This window comes from Gossypium raimondii, chromosome 4 (assembly GCF_025698545.1).
Source record: "Gossypium raimondii isolate GPD5lz chromosome 4, ASM2569854v1, whole genome shotgun sequence".
Lineage (NCBI taxonomy): Eukaryota > Viridiplantae > Streptophyta > Magnoliopsida > Malvales > Malvaceae > Gossypium > Gossypium raimondii.
The window spans coordinates 36,430,758-36,451,218 of NC_068568.1; the positions used below are offsets into that span (position 1 = coordinate 36,430,758).

At 33.0% G+C, this 20,461-nt stretch overlaps 1 protein-coding gene across 2 annotated transcripts; it reads right to left on the reverse strand.

The window, feature by feature from the left end:
- Positions 1-9,791: 9,791 nt before the first annotated feature.
- Positions 9,792-13,901, reverse strand: LOC105780302 (uncharacterized). Of its 2 annotated transcripts, none has more exons than XM_012604544.2 (8): positions 13,690-13,901; positions 12,953-13,105; positions 12,450-12,697; positions 11,606-11,725; positions 11,355-11,511; positions 10,999-11,138; positions 10,882-10,917; positions 9,792-10,781 (listed from the first exon to the last, which is right to left on the reverse strand). In XM_012604544.2, exons 2-8 carry the CDS (start codon positions 13,026-13,028, stop codon positions 9,987-9,989), a joined length of 1,572 nt encoding a protein of 523 aa, XP_012459998.1. In that variant the 5' UTR covers positions 13,029-13,105; positions 13,690-13,901; the 3' UTR covers positions 9,792-9,986. The 2 variants fall into 2 exon arrangements, with proteins under 2 accessions (XP_012459998.1, XP_052485526.1); XM_052629566.1 differs by having other exon boundaries at positions 11,355-11,514.
- Between the last annotated feature and the right edge of the window lie 6,560 nt (positions 13,902-20,461).

Genomic DNA, 20,461 nt, shown 5'->3' on the forward strand with positions numbered 1-20,461 from the left:
TACCTCATGGTAACCATTACATCTTCCTTCATGAAAAGTCAGTCACTATCAAACAGTGAACAAGTCATCCATCACAAAGAATGACAACCCATGGCCACGTTTACTATTCATCAACCATGTAATACCAATGAGAGGATATCATTTACCCATGTTTTGGCCTATGAATTTAACTCAGGGTTTAGGTATGCCACACTATGAATGTCATAAGTTTAGGATCTATTCTACTTGGTCTTATCCGATGTACTATCAGTCTAGTAAGTCACATCTATGTCTTTATCTTTTGGAAGTCATCCGCTCCGATACCAAGACAAGACACCTCCCCAATTGGACTTGATAGACGACATATTAATCTTTTAATTAGTTTGCTCATTTTCGATTAGACTAAGGACATGTTTAGGTTTGTTTACTAATACAAGTTGTATTTCCATAGTACGATCCGACCACGTAATACTGCTTAGTATTAGTTAAACATTTAGACAACCAGTGAGCAACATTTGCTTCCATTTTTCTTTGCATGCAAAAACCATGTGAGGAAAATTATACAGAGTATATTAATATAATCAATGAATTTATTTTATTAACCAATTTTTTCAAAAAAATAACAAGTTTATAAACGAATATACTACACTCAAGGCACCAAATCTAACATTAAGTGTGGGGAAGTTTGATATGTCGCAATTCATTGTAATATATTACACCTCTTTCTGTACTTAATGAGCTTGTAGGAAAGAAATTTTGTTATGTTTTTAGTTAGTTTTTACTCTTAGCGCTTAGGTAATAAAATAAGCAGTCTAGGCAGTTTATATGACCTTATGGGCCAAAGTAGACTTAAAGGTAGACTAATATATTCGGTGAGTGTGCAGGACATCATTCGAGGGCAAAAAGACAGTAGACTACTTGCGACGTTGCAACACGGAGGTGGGATGTCACAACATAAAGTACCCAAGAAGCAACCTGCCAAGGATGTTGTGGCACTAACTAGAGGGTGTCGCGACACAACCCTGAAGACACGCCCAAGGATGCATATTGCCGTTAGTGTCGCGACACCAATGCGATGCAGTCATTTAATGGATCGAGTGTGTTTTTCATTCGCACTTGAACTTTCACGAAGATTAGTCAGCCATTTTAGGTCAAAGACGAGCTACTAACCCTAGGCCTATAAATAGGATTGCTCAATATAGTTGAGGGACATTTTTTCTCCTTTTTAATTTACTTCCATTTGTAGTTTAGATTTTTACTTGTAATTTTTATTTCAGTTTTCATTCTGTTCTTAGAGAGATCCAGATTGTGGATTCATCGGACTCATTATGGATTTTTGTTCACACTTCGATATTTATATGCATCTCAGGATCTTTCTCATCTTTACTCTTCATTTTTACAAATGTTTATCTTTCAATTTAATTCTATTGTATGTGTTAGATCCATAAGGAAATAATCCAGTAGGGAGATTAACAAGTGGATGTGGGATTAGTTAATGCCTCTGTAAGGTTTCTTAGCAGATCAGCTGGTTGGGAAAATAAGAAGTTAAACCCTAGGATTAATGACCCTAGGAAGTCCTAAAGGTAGGAATGAACCTGAAATTGGTATTTCCTACCGTGAAAACCTTACCCTCACCTGGTTTGACTAGTGACATCAAGAGATAAATAGTTCTTGTCGACTCATTAGGTTAGTAGAAGGCTGAGACACTATAACACCCCTCACTCATCTCTGTCACTGGATTTGGGTTACGAGATGCTACAACAATCTACAAGACAAAAACGTACAATTCCATTCAAAATTTTAATTTATATCAATTATCAGCAGTTATTCATTCAATAATTATGTTATTCATACTAAAACAAGACTTAAATCAAGCCTATGAAACTTTAAAAACAATTGAAATACAAGCATGGACTAATTTGGAACATAACATAAAAGTAGGGTAAAATTTGAAAATATGGGTCATACGGCTGTGTGACAGGGCTGAGGCCGTGTGGTACAATAAACATGGTTGTGTCACTCAACGGTGTGCAAGGGAAAAGGTTGTGTAGTAGGAAACACACGGTCGTGGCTCTAGACCATGTGAACCTAAAATCACCAAAATTAAACAAAGCACACGGTCGTGTCTCATACCCCGTGTGAGAGACATGACTATGTGTCAAACCGTGTGGTAGACCATGTGTGCTTTATGGTACTTTGAAATACAAGATTTTCAACAATGGTTTACTTAAGTCCCAAGCATATCAAAATAATTCATTCAAACCACTTAAAACACATCAAAAACATGCCAAAACATGTCAAACTCCTAGTTCAAACCAATATGTCATAAGGCCCCTTCACATCCAACTTAATTAAATAATTCAAACTATTCATCTAAACACTCATATAATCATCATTGTGTGATGTACCATAATTGTCACCTAAACTATGAATTAATCAAACCAAAACTTATCTAACTATTACCAAAATAAACTCACATCAAACTCAATCATACCAATATCTTATTACTTAACAAAATTCACCATGTCTTATCACATTTATATACCACAATTTCACATTTCACCAATCAACTACAGCATAAATAAACATTACATTCCAAGTTCAACCATTTCATAATTTAAATCAACATGAAATTTCCAAAATAACTTCATCACATCCATCCTATAAGCTTACCATGAAAACATTAAATTTAACACTTTACATATAAACTTTAAAAACATTACAACTCCAACTAGAACTTCAAATTCATCAACTCAAAATACCCTATACACATGCGGCAAAATCGAAATAACAAGTCAAAATCTATCGAACAGAAGCTTGATAGTGTGAACCTTGAAGTTGATCCGTCCAACAAGTTCAGCAAAACGTTAACTATAAAAAACAAAGAATAAACAGAGTAAGCTTATATAGCTTAGTAAGTCCACAGCTAAATCTAAACCACCTTACCTCAATTTAACAATTGAAAAGAAAACAACTTAGATTAAATAAACCTGACAACCATTTTCAAAAACAAATGGGATTAGCACTGAAATTATTCATCAAGTACTTCATGCCTTCAATAGTTTAATCAAGATCATTTGTATATACATTTCATCAATCAATACCAAAAAGAAAAATTATTGTATGATTATTCAATAGCTTAATTCTTTTCATGGATAAACACATGTATTAGCTCATTTAAAGATCAATTACAATTTTAATAGCCCGATGAACTATAGTAACATAACTCGGATACTCGGGTAACTACACCACACTAGAGAGCATTGAAATGCTGAACAGAAGCACGAATGTGCAATTGAAGGCACCGAAGAGCAAACAGAGGCACCAAAATGCAAACAGAGATGTCGAAGTGTATACAAAGGCACCGAAATGCAATCCCGTACAAGCATGCGTTCTAACCCTATTGGTATACCAACCATATCCTAATCGTTTACTTTGTTCAAACAGGCATTTTAATAAAATTCATAACATTTATAATTCAGAGGCACTCCTAGAAATACACTCGTTTACATGCTGTAACTTGATTATGTTCTTTCCGAAAACATATAACTCATGTATGTTTATAACATTACAAATAGATCCTCTTACCTTACATTTAATCCTAAATAGTTAATAACCTCAATCCAACATTAAAAATTCAACTACAATTTAATTAACTAATTCATAACAACATAAAAAATAAATATATACATATATTTATACTATGAACTTACCTAGTATATTCGGCTAACAAGTAGATTTGTAGGGACTAATCTGCGAGTTTTCCTTTTTCCCGATTATCCTTCGCATAGTTCAATTCTTGATTTATATAATAGTTAAATTCAATTTATCAATTTCAAATACATTATTAAACTCATTTTTATGCATATTACTTATAATTTTCATTTTATAATTTTTCCCTAAACTTTTACACTTCGTTCAATTTAGTCCTTAAAATCGAAACTATTAAAAGCTTCACAGTTAACCCCAATATATCAAAACTAAATTTACTATCATCTCAAAGTAGCCTTAAAGAACTTGAAAATTTTCCAAATTACTGCTAAATTTTAGTTATTTTCATATTAGTCCCTAAACTCAAAACTAACAAAAATTTCTTTACAAAACAGTCCTAATCAACAACCAAGTTTAAAATTCATCATTTAACACCAAGAACATGTAAAAACCATTAATGGAAAGTTTAAAAATCTTTAACAATTTTACAAAAATGACCCCTGGGTTAGCTAGATTAAGCTACAGTGATCTCAAAAACATAAAAATTACTAAAAACGAATAAAAATACATACCATGCAAGAGTAATTAGTTTCAGTCGAAGCTCAGCTCTTTCAATGGAGAATTTTAGTTGGTTTTTTGGTGGAAGTTAAATTAAGGAAGATGATAACATATTTTTTTATGTTTTTTTACTTTATTAATATTATTTTAACTTTAAAAATAAAGTATAAAATATGCCTACTAACATCCATTTATAATAACAATTGTAATATTGACTAATAAATCCTTCCACTTATGTTAATTAATCCATTTAATCAATAAAATTTAATAGCGATTAAGTTTTTACATCTTTTACGATTTAGTCATTTTTCTTTAATTAACTGTTAAATTACTAAAATTGCCGAACCAAGACTCAACTGAACTCTATAATAAAATAAAAAATATTATAAATATTTACTAACTCGACCATCAAAAATTGGGGTTCTAAAACCACCATTTCTTGTACCACTAAAGAAATAGGATGCTATAAAAACCCTACTAGGTTAATGTATAGGTGATTGAATAGAACCCGGAGTAGGAGTTAACTATTAACACTGAAGTGAGTTAGTCTTCTGTCTTTAAATCTGATAAGTTTACAATACGTTCTGTCGTTATTGTATTCTTTTTATAAAATATTTTTTTATTATCAATTTATGAACCATCATAATATAATTTAATTAAAGTACTAATTAGACCTGTTAGCGCACAAGTTAATTTTAGTTTAGTCTAACCTCCTTTACGTATGATCCTCGGAGTATTTCCAGTACTTCATTGTACAAACTATATTACAACCTGACCCGTATACTTGCAGACACTGCCTAAATACCTATATTTTGTAGAAGTATTCTCACTTCTGACGTTGGTACGTTGCGAGGCAGTCATAGTCCCACAATTGGGACCTCTCTAGAATTAAAAATCTTAATCTTCTTAGTTTATTTGCTAACTAAGAGACTAAGTTTACCCACGGCTCTTTTCGACATAAACAATTCAGATGCCCTCATATCAACAAGAGCACTTCTTATTCAGTCTGTCATGTTGGTGTCCACTAATATCAACATTTTCTACTTGCGATCCATCTTCGTTTTTGCAAAATTGAGTATCATTAACCTAAGCTTCAATACCCTTTTCGCCTTGGGCTCCGTTTTCTCTTCTTTACTGATCACGAAAAACTTGGATTGTTGTGGACGGTTCCGCACCCATGCGGACCACAACATAAGTAGCAGTTCAGTAGCTCATTCGGTTTGTTTTTGGCTTCCACTTCCCATTATGTTGTTTCCCATTACCACCATTCTTACCATTGTCACCATTGACATTTTTATCATGTTCTTCCTCATGGTCTCCCCCACCATTATCCGTCTATTTAGGCTTGGAAGACTCAAATTTGTCTTTCCTTGGACTAAGCTCGATAAGGACTCCACCTCGGTCATGGCTTTGGTAAGCTCTTTGACCTCTAATCGGTGCAACTCTTTCTTCACCCAAGGCTTCAACCCATCTTTGAACTAGTAGAATGCCTCTTTCTCACTCAAATCAAGGATTTGGAGTAACAAATCAATAAACTCTCAAACTGTGCCTCGTTGTGTAAGCCGATGCAACTTAGCCTGAGCTTCTTCCTTAGTATACTCCAAGTAAAATTCCTTCCTAAATTCATTCTTGATCTCCACACAAGTTCCAATAGTATTACCACCTAATCTCTCATCTATGGACTTACAATGCCACCATAAAATAACGACATCAGTAAAATAAATTGAAGTAGTGTTTACCTTAGTGGCATCATCTTCAATACCCATCGCACAGAAGTATTATTCCATCCTCAGAAAAAAATTGTCTGCATCCCTTGTGAACCTTGTCCCCTTAAAATCTTTTGGTTTAGAAACATTCAATTTAAGTTGCTTCGGTCCTGAAGCTAACATCCCATTACCCAAAACAGCCTTATAGATAGTGAACTACCCCTTAAGCTCCATAATCTACTCCTTCAAAGTTGTTACCATGGCTTCGAAAGCATCATGCTTCTCAATCTGATCATCCATAATGGCATTGAGAGCCCCTTTTATCGCATCCAAATTGGAACTAAGAGCCTCCGTCACATATTCCCTAAGCTACTCTTTCATCGATTCCAATCATCGATACGTCCCTTAACTACCTCAAGTGTTTGCTACACATAACCCATGGATTCCTCCAAATTGACCACTCAGCTTTCCAAAGCCAACAACATATCCCTTACTCTGCTAGCTTTCCTACCCCCACCACAGGTCTCCCTAGGCTTAATCTTCTCATCTACTCATGTCTTCATATCAATCAGTGCCTTTGAACCTTATCTCTAATACTGATTGTCACGGGGCTAAAACTTAAGTCTGGAAAACCATGCGGTTCTAAATAATTTCCTTGCTTCAAATCCTCCTAAGTTAGCCTTACTCTCAAAAATGAGAATTCACAAAGAAAATTCTCTAAGACACCGAAATAAAGTCAAAGTAAACTCAAAAGACAAAGGAACTCGAATCGAATAGATTAGCCATAAGAAAACAATGTGCACAAGGTGTTTGAGTAAATACTCTCAAATATATTCAATAACAATGAATGAGATGATTACAAATGAGGGAGAAGACCTCTATTTATAGTTGAGCTCCCCCAGATCCAATGGTACAATTTAAATTACATTGACGGTTAAGATTAAAACCTATTTACAAGATGAGTCCTGAGGGATTTAAACTGTATACAATCGTATCCCTTAGGGTTTACAATATAAAGTGCCTTTATATAGGCTATAAATAAAATGAAAAACAAACTCTTGATTTAATTAAACTTCTAATTTGGCTAAACAAGAAGTAATTCTAGTTTAACTAAACCTTCTTGCCAACTAAGAAATATAAAACTTCTAAACAACTTAAAATACTTAAAAATATTCTAAATTTTGGAATAAATAAATACCAAGATTATAAAACGTAATAAATACAATATTGACTCATCTATAATCAAAATTAAACCTTAAAATTGAACTCGATATGATCTAACCTCGGATTAAAGCCCAAAACTTGCAATTCCCATAATAACCTCGTCCGAAAATTTATGCTCACGCAATTTTCACTAAAGCAGTCATAACTTGAGCTTTCGAACTCTACATTTTTGCTTTTCAAAGATAAGAGACAAGTGGCTGGCAAGAGCCCTAGTCCCCTATAATGGAAATTTTATTTTTTTAAAATTAGTATTGGTAAAATTGCACTTTGACCCCCAAAAATGATAAAATTTTGATTTAGTCCTTCAAAAGTTATAAAGATATAGGCTATTAAAACGGTGAAATTACTTTTTTTGTGCTATTGTAAAAATATACAACTTAATTATGACCCCCTCAAAAAATTTTCTTACTTCACCCCTGATAAAAAATAACCCTTTCATCAATAAAAAAACATCTTAACCAAATTTACTTAAATCTTATCTAAAATGTGTTGCAAATCAATTAATTGTTGAAATCTAAATATTGATAAATTTAATTAACTCAATTTAATAAATTTCACCCATCCACACTTACAATTATAATAGAAGTTGAAAGCTTGAATGAGAAATAATGGAGTACGGTTATTAAGGTGAAAAAAGCAACCAAAAAAACATGTCGTAGGGAAAAGCCCGTGAAACCCTACAATCGTTATATACATAAAAGAAAGGGGGGGGGGGGACGATTCCTCGAAACATTGGATGTCGGTCGATCCATTACATTTGACATTTATCTAATTTAGTCGGTAATCAATTTGGCTTTGAATTTGCTAAACGTGCCATAAGCAGATTTGTGTTACACTAAAAAGAAAGTCACGAGTTTATTGCCATTGCCGATGTTTATAATATATATATATATACTGTAAGCTGATTAATTTAGTTTATATTTTAAAAAAGTTGATTCATTAGTTATTGTTGCTGGTAATCGATGGCAGACAAATTGTTGTTGGGGAGAAGACCAAAGTTTTCGACATTTACTTTGGTTTCCACACATTAGATTTTTTTTTTTCATTAGATAATTAGTTGAATAACGTCGGTGTTTTATGATGTCAATTAATCTATAGACAAGTTGATAGTCTTTTCAGTTTTTTTTTTTAAAGGAAAATCCATCATGGATATGGCATAGTTAATTAGTAAATATGCAAAATCTGACACTAATTAATCACTTTGATTATGTATGAATATATAACAAGATGAGTTATATAATATTTTAGTTTGTATCTGGTCGGTTCAATTAAAATACTACAAAAACAAGTACTTAAGCAAGTATGGAGTACTGGGGTTGGTGTCGTACGGTCTCCCACTTAGACCCTTAACTTGAATGTCTCTCCCCCTGTCCCTGTTGGGTTTAGTTTGTGTAAAAGCAAAAACTGGGAGGCAAACACAGCTTTTCAAAAATGAGACCAATCTTACTTTATCAGCATCATTTGTGTTTGACCCCTATGGTTAAAGCCAACACGACATGACGGCTTTTCTCAGCTTTTGTTCCTCACTTGGCTCTCTGTCTCGTATATGTTGAAGCAGCTGACGTTGAATGCAAGTTTTTCGATGGTAAGTTCTTTTTTGGTATTTCAAGAAGTACGAACGTTGAGAGTTTAAGGTTGGTTTTTATAGATATCTATTTGGATGTTGGGATCTGACTAGTGTTTCCACAATTTTGTCATTAGGGAATGTCTGTTTTCAAGTTGGAGTTGTTTTAATATTATTACTACTGTTATAATGTCTAAAAGAGACTCATTCGGTTACGAATGAATGCTTGACTTGGCTGCACTCTTCTTCTATGAACTTCGTCGATAACATGGGATTTGAGACAATATATAGTATTAACTTTAAATAGTAACAAAAAAAACACCCATAATTTATATCAAGTTATAGAAATAGTGGGGGTACACATGGGATGTAAAAACAACAATGGTTCTCAGGGACAAACTAATAATATGGATTGGATTGGAAGGCAGCTTTTGTTTCCTCTCCACAATTAACAACAGGTCAAAGGTTGAACTACAAATGTACCCGACTGCATAAATTATCACACAATCCCAGATCCATCTATGATGTGAGACTGCAACTCCCAACTCATTTCTAACAGTTAAAAGCTTTGGTCGTCTCCTCTGTTGGATTCTTTTCTTCCAAAAACTCAATCGCAGCTGCTTGTGGTTTAAGTTGTAAGTTAAAGACATCAAATTTTAGATGCAACTAATCCCAAGAAACTTAGAAACCTTAAAATCACTCCTTAAAATTAACGTGTATTTATTCTACGTAGGGTCAAAGTGTGTCATGATGATACGAATGTTATTACTGCCCGGGTTTGAGTCTTAGGCACGGCCAAACATCAAACAATGCTACGTTTCATATCTATTTTCCACTTCATGTCTTCCCTATCCCTCAACTGTCAGTCCGAAAGCCAGATATGATGTTTAGTTGGTTTTTATAATATATATTTAACAAAACCACTTGACACGTCATACTCACGCCATTGTTTCACCACCACCACACTCCTCCTCTGTGCCCCTCTTTAACTATCAGCGGAAAAAATCCGATAGCATGTTAGGGTATGTTAAAAACACAACGTATTCACATAGGGTTTAATCCTGACTAAAATTTTCTTATACAATCCAAGAATGCCATAAATAGTTTTAAATACCAAATACGAACACAATTGATATATGTAAGTTACAAGAAATTTACATTGTGCACATGCAGAACAAAGATTGGTCTGGTGCTGACTGCTCTTATCTAACAAGAACAATTCATTTTAAAGCATCCTATCTGAACTACTGTCGAGAAATAGGTGCCGTTGGCAAGGATGACGGCTGGTTATGAAAACCTTCAGAGCTTTGGAAACTCTGGTAAGAATTAGTTGATGATGTGGCAAATAAGGAGATGCCACTCATTGCAGCTCCAGCTATGGAATAACCAGGCAAGGAAGGCTGCTGTGATGTCATGCTATAGCTATATGTCGCCCCATTTATTGATCCAGCAGTTGGCATGTACTGGGGCACAGCATACGGTGGCATAGGCGGCAGTGGTGGCAGAGGTGGAGGAGACGATGATGGAGGAGGTGGCACCTCATTTAGAGCCAACTGCTGGGTGGTGGTCACAACATTATGTTGGTGCGATTCAGGATGCGAGAATGGTGGAACTGAGGCTTGTTGAGGATTCTGAGATGGTATGTAAGACGGGTCATTCTCACGCTTAGATCTCTTCTCAGAAGGGTAATCACCAGACGAGTCTTTCATAGGATTACCGATGACACCGTCAGAAGCAAGGGAAGACAAGACATAGGAAAGCATCTCCGCAGAGGATGTTGATGCAGTTAGCTTCGCTGCTACTGCAGCAGCAGCAGATTTCCGAGGATCTTCCTCATTGCGGCCAGAATTATCAGGAAAAGATGCTTGCCGGGCATACATCACAGGAGCTGATTGCTCTGTAGCTGATGGAATAAAACTTTGAGGTGCAATAGATGTGTGAGGTTCCTTTGAACTTTGCTCAGCTACCAACTCGGGATTGTCAATATTTAAAAATTGTCCGCAGATGTTACCGGCATGTTCCGATCGGGACTGTGCCACCTGTAAAAAATGATGAGCAATATCAGAATGCATGTATTTACATTAGTAGCTATTTTTTAAATATATTCAAATTGAGATATAGAAGTGTATGCTGTCAGACCTGAAGCTCAGCACGAACTTGCTCCAACTTGAATTCCTGGCAACAAAAGTAAATCAGCTTTATTTTTTTTAAATCAACCACAAATAATATTTCTGTAATTAGATTAGTCAAAGTAACCTGCTCCTGAAGAGCCTCTCTCAAATGTGAGACTAGACTAGCTCTTGATGATGCAACAGCTGTTAGCTGCTGAATACAATCCCTCAATACAGCATGCTGACCCTGGACCTCCTCCACAAGTGCAGATCCACGGAACTGCCCTGTTCAAAGGAATTGGGATTGAAAAACGATAAGTGTCTTGAGATATGAACAAAGTCTCCATGGTAATTAACCATTTTTCAAATGAGAAATATTTGGTCTCACAATGTAGTAATAGCCAACAAGGATGATGAATAGTAGTTAAAGGTACTAACTTCTTAATAAGCAACATAAGTGCAACTCAAATATGCTGGCAAAATGAGCAATGCAGATCATACCTGTATTGACATCAGTACCAATTTCTTTATCTACTTTATCGATACAACTAATAGCATTCCTACATTTGCTGAATATAACATCTTCATCCATCTGACTACCATAAACAACTTGATAGGCTGACACTATTTTGTCCACTGTATTTCTAACAGGTTGCTTCTGCTAGGACAAATATAAAGGAGAAATGACATTAGTCCATGACAAAAACATAACTGCAAAACAGAAAATGCAATCCACATGGAAGTTATCTTACCAGCTTTACACCTACATGCCTGCCATTTCTATTATTGTTTTCTGATTGTCTGCCAACAAGCTCTTCCTTGAGAATTTGTCCCTGAGAACCAAATACTTTTCTCTCTTCCCATATACGGATCTAAATTTCAAAAGTAAAAGGAAAAAAAGATATATATCATCCAATTTGGAATTTGATCATTTGAAACAGTATCACAGCATGAATTTAAAGTACATATGTATTGAAAGAAAATACTAACCAACCATACACAATATAACAATAAAGTGAAAAAAAAAACATCGTGCATTGTCCAATGATTGTTCCATTAACAGCATTTCATTTGTCAGAAATTAGACAAACACCACAATAAATACCAAGACAGTGAACTCCACCTAGAAACATAGTTGTACTGAAACAAAAGTTCAACTGCTGGACCTTGACAATTAAATAAGTACCACCAGGAAAAGTGCAAGTACTTTCAACCAATCAGAACCCAATGGATACTAATATAAGTGATGTTTGAAACTCAGCCTATGCCTAGTTATAGACAAATTTATTAGAATAAGTGGACAAAAAGTGAGGATCGACATGACATAAAATATAACTGGCAACAGAAGCATAATGTCATCATATTATGAGCATAAACTTAGCATCGTCAATTTAACTTTATTTAGTAGCAATATCACATTCTTAAGGAACCTAAGTGCAACCACTCAGGTCTTCCATTTTACAAGACAAGTTAAGCACTTTGTTTTTGTCACTTTAGGTCATGAATCAGGGCCATGAGTCATATTTAACCCTTTACTTAGATTTCAATTAAAAGCCCAAGAAAACAAGATCTATACGGAAGTTTAGGTGGCTATACCAAACGCAATGCAGCATTCCTTCCAAACTCATCTCCATTTTCAATCACATCACGAAGAGCATTAGGAAGAACCTTCCAAAATTCACCAACAAATTCCGAACCCTTACGCCTGCTATTCTGCAAAATATCATTGGCAAGATACAGAAAGGCCAATCTCTGCTCGCGTGGGGAGCAATGAAATTGTCTGTCCCAAGTTTCAACAACTTGTTTTGCCTTATTCATATGGAAAATACACCAATGTGATAAAGCTTAACAAGTTAAGGATGCAAAAATAAGCTTTAAAAGTTCATTTTCTGTAACTTAGACGGCAACTAGATAGCCACAACAAAGCAACATAAGCAGTAAGTTATGTATGAGAAGTAATAAATGAGTATCTGATCAATTATTATGCCTGCCAGTTGGTGAAAAACATGACCCCACAGTGAAAGCAAGACCGGCCAAAAAATAACCGTCCTAAATAGCCAAAGAAGCACAGAATCTGCAATTATTTTCTGAAAGGATACTCTCTATGCTCGCTTGTGAGTTATTAAGCTTGGCTAGCTTTTCCACCAAGATTTGAGCATTAAATGAACTGCCCATTGTTGCTACTGAAGGCTGAGCAACAATGACAAACAGTAGAGACCTTCAAAATCCAACCTTTCAACAGAAGCCACAACCTGAATTACAAAACATGCATGCTAACTAAGCAAACCCATATTGAATTGCGAAGTTCATATAAACAACAAACATTTTAGTGAAAGGATGATATGCTTTGAAAGTATACTCCAATAAAAGTGCAGCTTATATAGCAATAACCTTAACTAATATTCCACAACTAAACAATTCCTGATTCATAAAAGTATTCAAAATTTAATATTTTTCCCTCTTTCATAGGATATATAATTCAAATTTATCTTTTTACTGCTAAAATAAAATTATTCTTATTTCTCTATTTTATTTTGTTTTGGTCATATGACACCCCACTAGTCAGAGAATATCATGGAATAATGATACTTAAATCACCATCAGTTGGTTTCAAGTTAGAAAAAGAAAAATGAGAGTGAGTCTCCTATTTAAGAAACAAAATTGTGAATTTGAAGCAGCACGCTTTAAGCTACAAAATAAAATTGAAGCATAAGGACATGAAAGCAAGAACTAATCAAGGAATGATTTTTACAAAAACTTAGCGGTGCCAGAATAATAAGTAAACAAAGAAAACCCTAAGAAATAGAGAATGAAGGAGAAGGAGAAGAGAGGGAACCTGCAAAAGGCGACTGCCGGAGACGCAGGCAAAAATCAACGGCGGGTGAGTATAAAAGGTGGGCCGATAGTGGTGGTCATGGAGAGTGAATTAGGGAAAACATCATTCTATTTGGGGATTAGGGTTTTGTTACGAAGTGCGTTTCTTTGTTTTGCAGAAGGTTTCGTGCGGTTAACCGTATGAACTGGAGCTTTTGGGTCCTTTTTGAGTTTGGAATCTATTAAATCCTTTCTCTTTTTTTTTATAAAAAAATATTTTTGTTGAAGGTAAATTCCATTAATCTTATAAGGAAAATATATTGTAAAAGTTAAATTTTAAAATTAAATTATTTTTAGAAAATAATATTAAGATTTAGTTTGTGAGTCCATAAAATATAACATTGAATTATATTTATAATTAAAATGACAATTTATCTCTCTACTCTAATCAAAATTTGTTCGACTTTCTCAAATTCTGCACTTTCTCTTCTATGAAACTTCATTTTTTTTCTACCAACCCAAAACCAGACAACATTCCCCAACTTTAAAGAGATTTGGTAACCTTTGTTGGGCGGAAGAAAACCATTAATGGCGCTGGGATTTTCTTTTTATTTTATCAAGTCACCGAGTTTGGGTTCATAAATACATAGTCACTAGATTTGTCTAAATGTGTGGGAATCTTCCATATTCAGCTTACACAAAACTACTTGTTAATGGCATGGGATTAACATAATGCCACTCCTTGTAGTTTTCGGAAACAAAAGTTTCTCGCCATCCAAATTGAAATTTTTATTAAAGTCCAAGCCACTATCCCTTAAAATAATATTGGGTACATTTAATTTTTAATTAATGTAAATACCTATTTGATACGGAATCAATCCGTGCAACCTTCCTCCCTTATTCCAATATTATCTAAATAAATCTTAGAACTCATATTATTATAATTAATTAGTTTTTTTATCCTGTGTAATAATTAAAATATATTGAATTACATGTTTAAAAATAGATTTGTAAAATTACTATTCCATAATAAATTCATCTTATATGAGTTTAATAAAGTTTAAAGATTGTTCTTATACGAGTTTTAAAATGTTAAAATTTTAAAAATATGTTTTCTTTTTCAAATTTAAATACTAATTATTAATTATATTTATAATATTTTATAAATTACATGTTTTAAATTTTTTAATACTAATTAAACTATGTATTTTTAAGATTAATATTAAAATTTGTATTGAATAAATTTGTTGTAGACTTAAAATCTATACCTAAATAGTTAACTATACTAATCAAGTAAAAATAAATATTAAAAAAACAGAATACATATAAATAATATAAATGTTTTCTATGAACTAACTTACAAACAAAATGGTGTACTTATACCATAAATAAATTAACAAATAAAATATTTAAATATTAATTTAGATAGTCGTTTATATGTATTAGTACATATCAGATTAAATTGAATGTTATTTTAACAAAACAAATTGAGGTGTCTTATAACCTCTCCAACTCGATCTAGACGTTAAGCCGGAATTCGAAAAATTACATTAGTCACCGAAATGGCCCAGTAAGCTATCAGAATTTATAAAACAGTTATTTTAAAACATTTATTTATCTTAGAAGACTTAGCCTATTTTTAGAAAATGGATAAATATAAAATTGGTACCCAAATTTGTTCACTTCTTCTATATTGATACTTATGGGGTTTTTTTGTCCTAGATTGGTACCCAAACTTTTTTTCCGTCCACTATATTAATACCCGAGCCTAACACTGTTAAGTTTAAGACATGTAGCGGCAAAAAATTGTGACACATGACATAAATGACGTTATGTTGATATCATAATCTAAAAAAAAAAAACTTATTTTTTTCTTTTGACTTTTTTCCCCCAAATTTTTTTATTGTGTAATTAATTTCCTTTTCTTTTTCTTTTTCCTTTGTTGATGACATTGGAAACTTTGATTTTGTTTGAAATCACATTGTTAAGTCCATGTACAGTAATTTGTAGTAATACAGATTATAATTGTAAAGCAAAAAAAAAAAAAAAACCCAAATTCAAAGAAATACTCTTCCTTTTAAGGAAATGCAAATCTTCATCCATTCTTCATCATTAAATTAAGTTGAGCATTTAAAAATTTAAACAAACCCCGATAAAAAACTTCAAATCTTAATCACCAAAGTCACTACTAGAGTTGTTCATGGGCTGGGCCGGGCCGAACTCAACTAAAAATTTAGGCTCATTTGCAAGGCTCAGGCCCAAGCCTGACCTGGATAAAAATGCTAAAACTCGGGTCTTGCCCGCCCGTATTAATTTTTATATAATTTTTAAATATATATAATACATAAAAAATACTAAAAACATCAAAATAAATATTTCCCAACAAGTTGAAAATAAATTTTAAAAAATATTTATACTTAAATAACACTAAGATAGATGCAACTTAACAAGCAAATGTCTCTAAAATAATAACAAAATTAATAAATGCCTTTAAAATAATAACAAAATTAACAATAAAATAAGTTTTATACAATATCCAAATAATAATAACAAAATAGTAGCAACATAATAGTAAAATGGTAGCAAAATAGGGAGATTAAAAAAAGTAAATTTTTTGTCCTTTAGTGAATTCGGGCCTGGTCTGGGCAAAAAATACCTTTCTCGAGGCCCAACCCATTTTTCAAACGGGCCTATATTTTTATCCAAACCCTCTCACATTTAGGGTTGGCCTTCAGGCCAGGTGTCCCGACCCATGAACAGGTCTAGTCACTACAATCTTTTGTCTTTACTTCTTTTTTCTCTTTGATTTTATTTGAGTGGAGAAACCCAAAACATCCCCTTTCTTTCCTTTTAATCAACTCTAGTTTTGGTAGGGGCGTTGAAGGGCGAGAAGAGAAAAAGTCTAGGATTGAGATCTGAGCAGGAATTTTTCCCAGGCTACGTTTTAGGGTGGTAATTGGTTGCTTGGTCGAGCAGCTGCCCTTGAAAGTTGATGGTTTAGAAGCTTGAAAGTGGGGTGAATGAGTGGTTGAAGGAGGAAGGAGTAGTGTCGGGCATTTGAGATGGGGGTGGAAGGAAGAAGATAGGAGACATGAGGACTGATAAAGGAGTATTGAAGAAGATTTCGGGAAAAAAAACCAAACCCAGATCTCATAAATCATTTTCGGGAAGAAAGATGAAGAAGCGTAGAAGCAGGGCGAAAAAATGAAAAAGAAAAATAAGAAAAGAAGAGAAAAAGGGAAGAAAATGTGGGAAAAAGAAAAAGAGGTACAAAAGGACACCATGTGGCTGCGCGCAATTGGCCAGCGCTGCTACATCAGCAAAAAATTAACGGCGTTAAACTCAGGTACCAATTTAGTTGACAGAAAAAAAAAAGTTTGGGTATCAATCTAGGACAAAAAAAACCATAAATACCAATCTAGGAGAAGTTGACAAGTTCAAATACCAATTTTATATTTAACCCTTTAGAAAAACTCTAGAGATAACAGAAAAAAAAAAACGATTAGTTTAACATTTTTCTTATAACGGTGACTACCATTGAAAACTTAGTTAATTTCTAGTTCATTTATTACTCAAAATTTAATTATAACCTATCAACAAAAAGTGATCTTTAATTCGGTTTTAATTAAGTTAAATCGTAATTATTTTATGCATAACCAAATCTAATTCCATGTTCAATATCCTAAATTCAAATTAAAAATCATGCATGCTAAACAAACCCTAAACATAAATCACATGTCATATAAAAACAACAACACAGTTTCGAAATAACAAGAATTATAGAAATAAGCCTAATAATATTTTTATAAAAAAACGATTCTGAGCCATATACCATGTTCGCGTCCTAACCTATGGGTTATTTGTAAATATAGAAAATAAGGGGAAGTGAGCTTTAAGAAGCTCAGTGTGAGTTTGATCACAATAAAATTAGTGCAAATGATAGACAAAACATATAGAATCACGATTCATAGCATAACTCTCAACAACAATTTCAGGATATCGGTATTTCAGATTAACTCATCAAATATCATCTTAGAATTCACAGATTTGTATGTGCATGCTTATGAATGCAATGCAGTTTGAGTTTAACAGAAAAGATCCTACCCTACCGCTACACACCATAATAAGAGTTCCTAGAACTCTTCCATCCCTACACACCATGTTGTGGATGAACCACCAAAGTTACAGGTTATTACATTGCCAGAAGGTTGTGAATGCACAATGTATTTGCAGATAAGAGTTGCTAGAATATTTGTGGCTGAACCACTAGAGTTGCAGATTATTAAACTGTTAGAACTTCCTCCTTTCAAAGTGTCCCACCCCATGCAATGTAATATGTCATACTTGGAACAGAACAGTACAGAAATGGTAGACATTCATAAACATGTATTTGGTTCAACAATAGCAGTAGACTTGCTTAATATGTAAACGATTTAATAGTAGCAAAAGGCATGTTTAACATGTAAATGGTAATACAGTGACAAAACTTAACAGTAACAATTTATCAAAAATATAGAGACAATAGGCATGTATCATTACATATCATGCATATACAGTAGTAATTTAGTCAATCAAATCATAGGTTCCAAAATATTCATATTATCATGGGCTCAATTGGATGAAATAAAACACTAAAAACAATTCAAGAAATATCCAAGCACTAAACTGCATATAACATAAATTTTTGGGCAAAATTGTAAAATAGGGGTCGTGTGGTTAGACCATGTGAGAAGCCATAGGTCGTGTGGAAGAGTTACATGGCCGTGTGGCCATGCCGTGAAACAAGCTGTGGTTGTGTGGTAAAAGATATAATTCCCTACAGTAGGCACATGGCTGTGTGGAAGGGTCGTGCCCGTGTGAGAAGCGAACTAGCCTAGGATTTATAGGGCACATGGCCTTGTGGTCCAACCGTGTCGTCCATACGCCCATATGGGAGACCGTGTGTCCATAAACCTACACATGGTTTGCCTAGATTCTCTTGTAAAATAACACATTCACCTGGAGCCCAATCGGTGTTCCTTACGATCAAATCTGATCCGATGCAACCAGAACAGGTCCTTCAAGAGACATTTATACACGAGCTAATGATTGATTTCGAGATTCGTCAAGATTATCGAAAGATTCGACAAGAACCGAAAATCTTGAGTAATTGAATTGAAAGATTAATGTGGATCGATGTTATTGCGGAATATACGAATTCTACTAATTGAAACGTATGTACTTACCGAACCTTGTTGAAAAAAAATAGATGCTATCAAGGACACTAACTACTTCACCACCAAACCTAATTCTTGATTAATTATTTCAATTAACCTCTAAATTTTAGTGCTTGACATGTCTAATGACCATGATCTGTTATACGTATTAGTAACTACCGAGTTTAATTGAATTTTGATTAATCTATTTAGAGAACTTCCATAGAAATCATTCCTTTTGATTATTTTTAATTATTTTGTAAAGAAGTTCATTCTCTAAAATCTTCATTAAATAGCATTATTTGGTTTCCATAATTAAGGAATTAAAATCCGTATTTTGTAATAAAATAGCCTGAATCACGTTTGATGCTAATTATTGTGACGTGCAAACCTTAATCAAAGTTGTTCAATTTGACCTTAAATTAATTGTAAGATTACGTATTCTAGTTAGCATTACCTTAATTAACATGACTGTATAATTACATATTTTAGAAAGATTACTTAATTAGACCTTCGATTAATTAAATATTGATGTGCCTTACGCTTTCAAAAGAATAACTCATTTAGAACTTAAACTTACTTAAATTATTCAAAACCTTACTGTAAAATATATACACTAATTTTTTTATCCGTATGATGCATAATTTTATTGTATTTAATAATTAAAATTAAATAAATTGGTTCATAATTTTATTTTTAATATTTTAAAGATAATATGATTACAAAGGTTTAAAATATCATAATATTAGAATCACTTTTTAAAAATTATAATTAATATTACAATCAATTATAATTGGTTAGTAAAATGTTTTTTTAAAAATAATTTGGTAATAAATTATTTACCGATTTAAATAAAAAATCGTTTGGGATATATTTTATTTAAAAAATTGTTTGTGTGCAATGATAAGGCATATTACACTCCTAATGGGAGGACGTAGGTTTAAATCTTGAAGACAACATTTTTGGGAGAGGTAGTCACGAATACCGAACATGTACTATAAAACGGACATACATAATATAAAAATAAAATAGTTTTTTTTTGTCAAATCACCCTAAAATAGATAGAAAACTTAACGTTTTTTTTAACTTTGTTGATGTAGCATACACGTGGGTGACCTGTTAACATTAAATTTTTTTTTTAGAATTTAAAAAAATTATAAATTTTATTTTTAAAAATTAAAAATTAAAAATCATTAAAATTATTTAAAAGTGTAAAATATATAAAATATATATTTAAATTTTTAAAAATGAATTAAATGTTGATGTGTCATCCACGTGGCAATCCATGTGTATGCCACATCAACAAAGTTAACAAACGTTAACTTTTCTATCTATATTGAAGTGATTGACAAAAAATGCAAGTTCAAGTGCAAAAAAAGAAAGACCGAATAATTAAATGAAGGGCTAAAATGACTTATTTTATAATGTTGGAGGGCCAAGAAAATTATTATGACTTAAGAATTATAAAACTCTCCTAACAACTCAATCAATAGGTTGATAATAGAAGGATTTATGTTGGAAATTGACCCATAACACTATTTTACCACCCTTTACCTCTTTGCATGTGCCATTCACTCCTCTATCGCCATTTTTCATTTC

Bases quoted from the DNA above. Each gene is read 5' to 3' on its own strand.
- LOC105780302 (XM_052629566.1), bottom strand. From the start codon at position 13,028: ATGGGCAGTTCATTTAATGCTCAAATCTTGGTGGAAAAGCTAGCCAAG. The intron at 12,698-12,952 runs GTATCCTTTCAG...TAACTTGTTAAG, and splicing joins CTCACAAGCGAGCATAGAGA to CTTTATCACATTGGTGTATT. The intron at 11,139-11,354 runs GTATGATCTGCA...TCCTTTGAACAG, and splicing joins TGGTACTGATGTCAATACAG to GGCAGTTCCGTGGATCTGCA.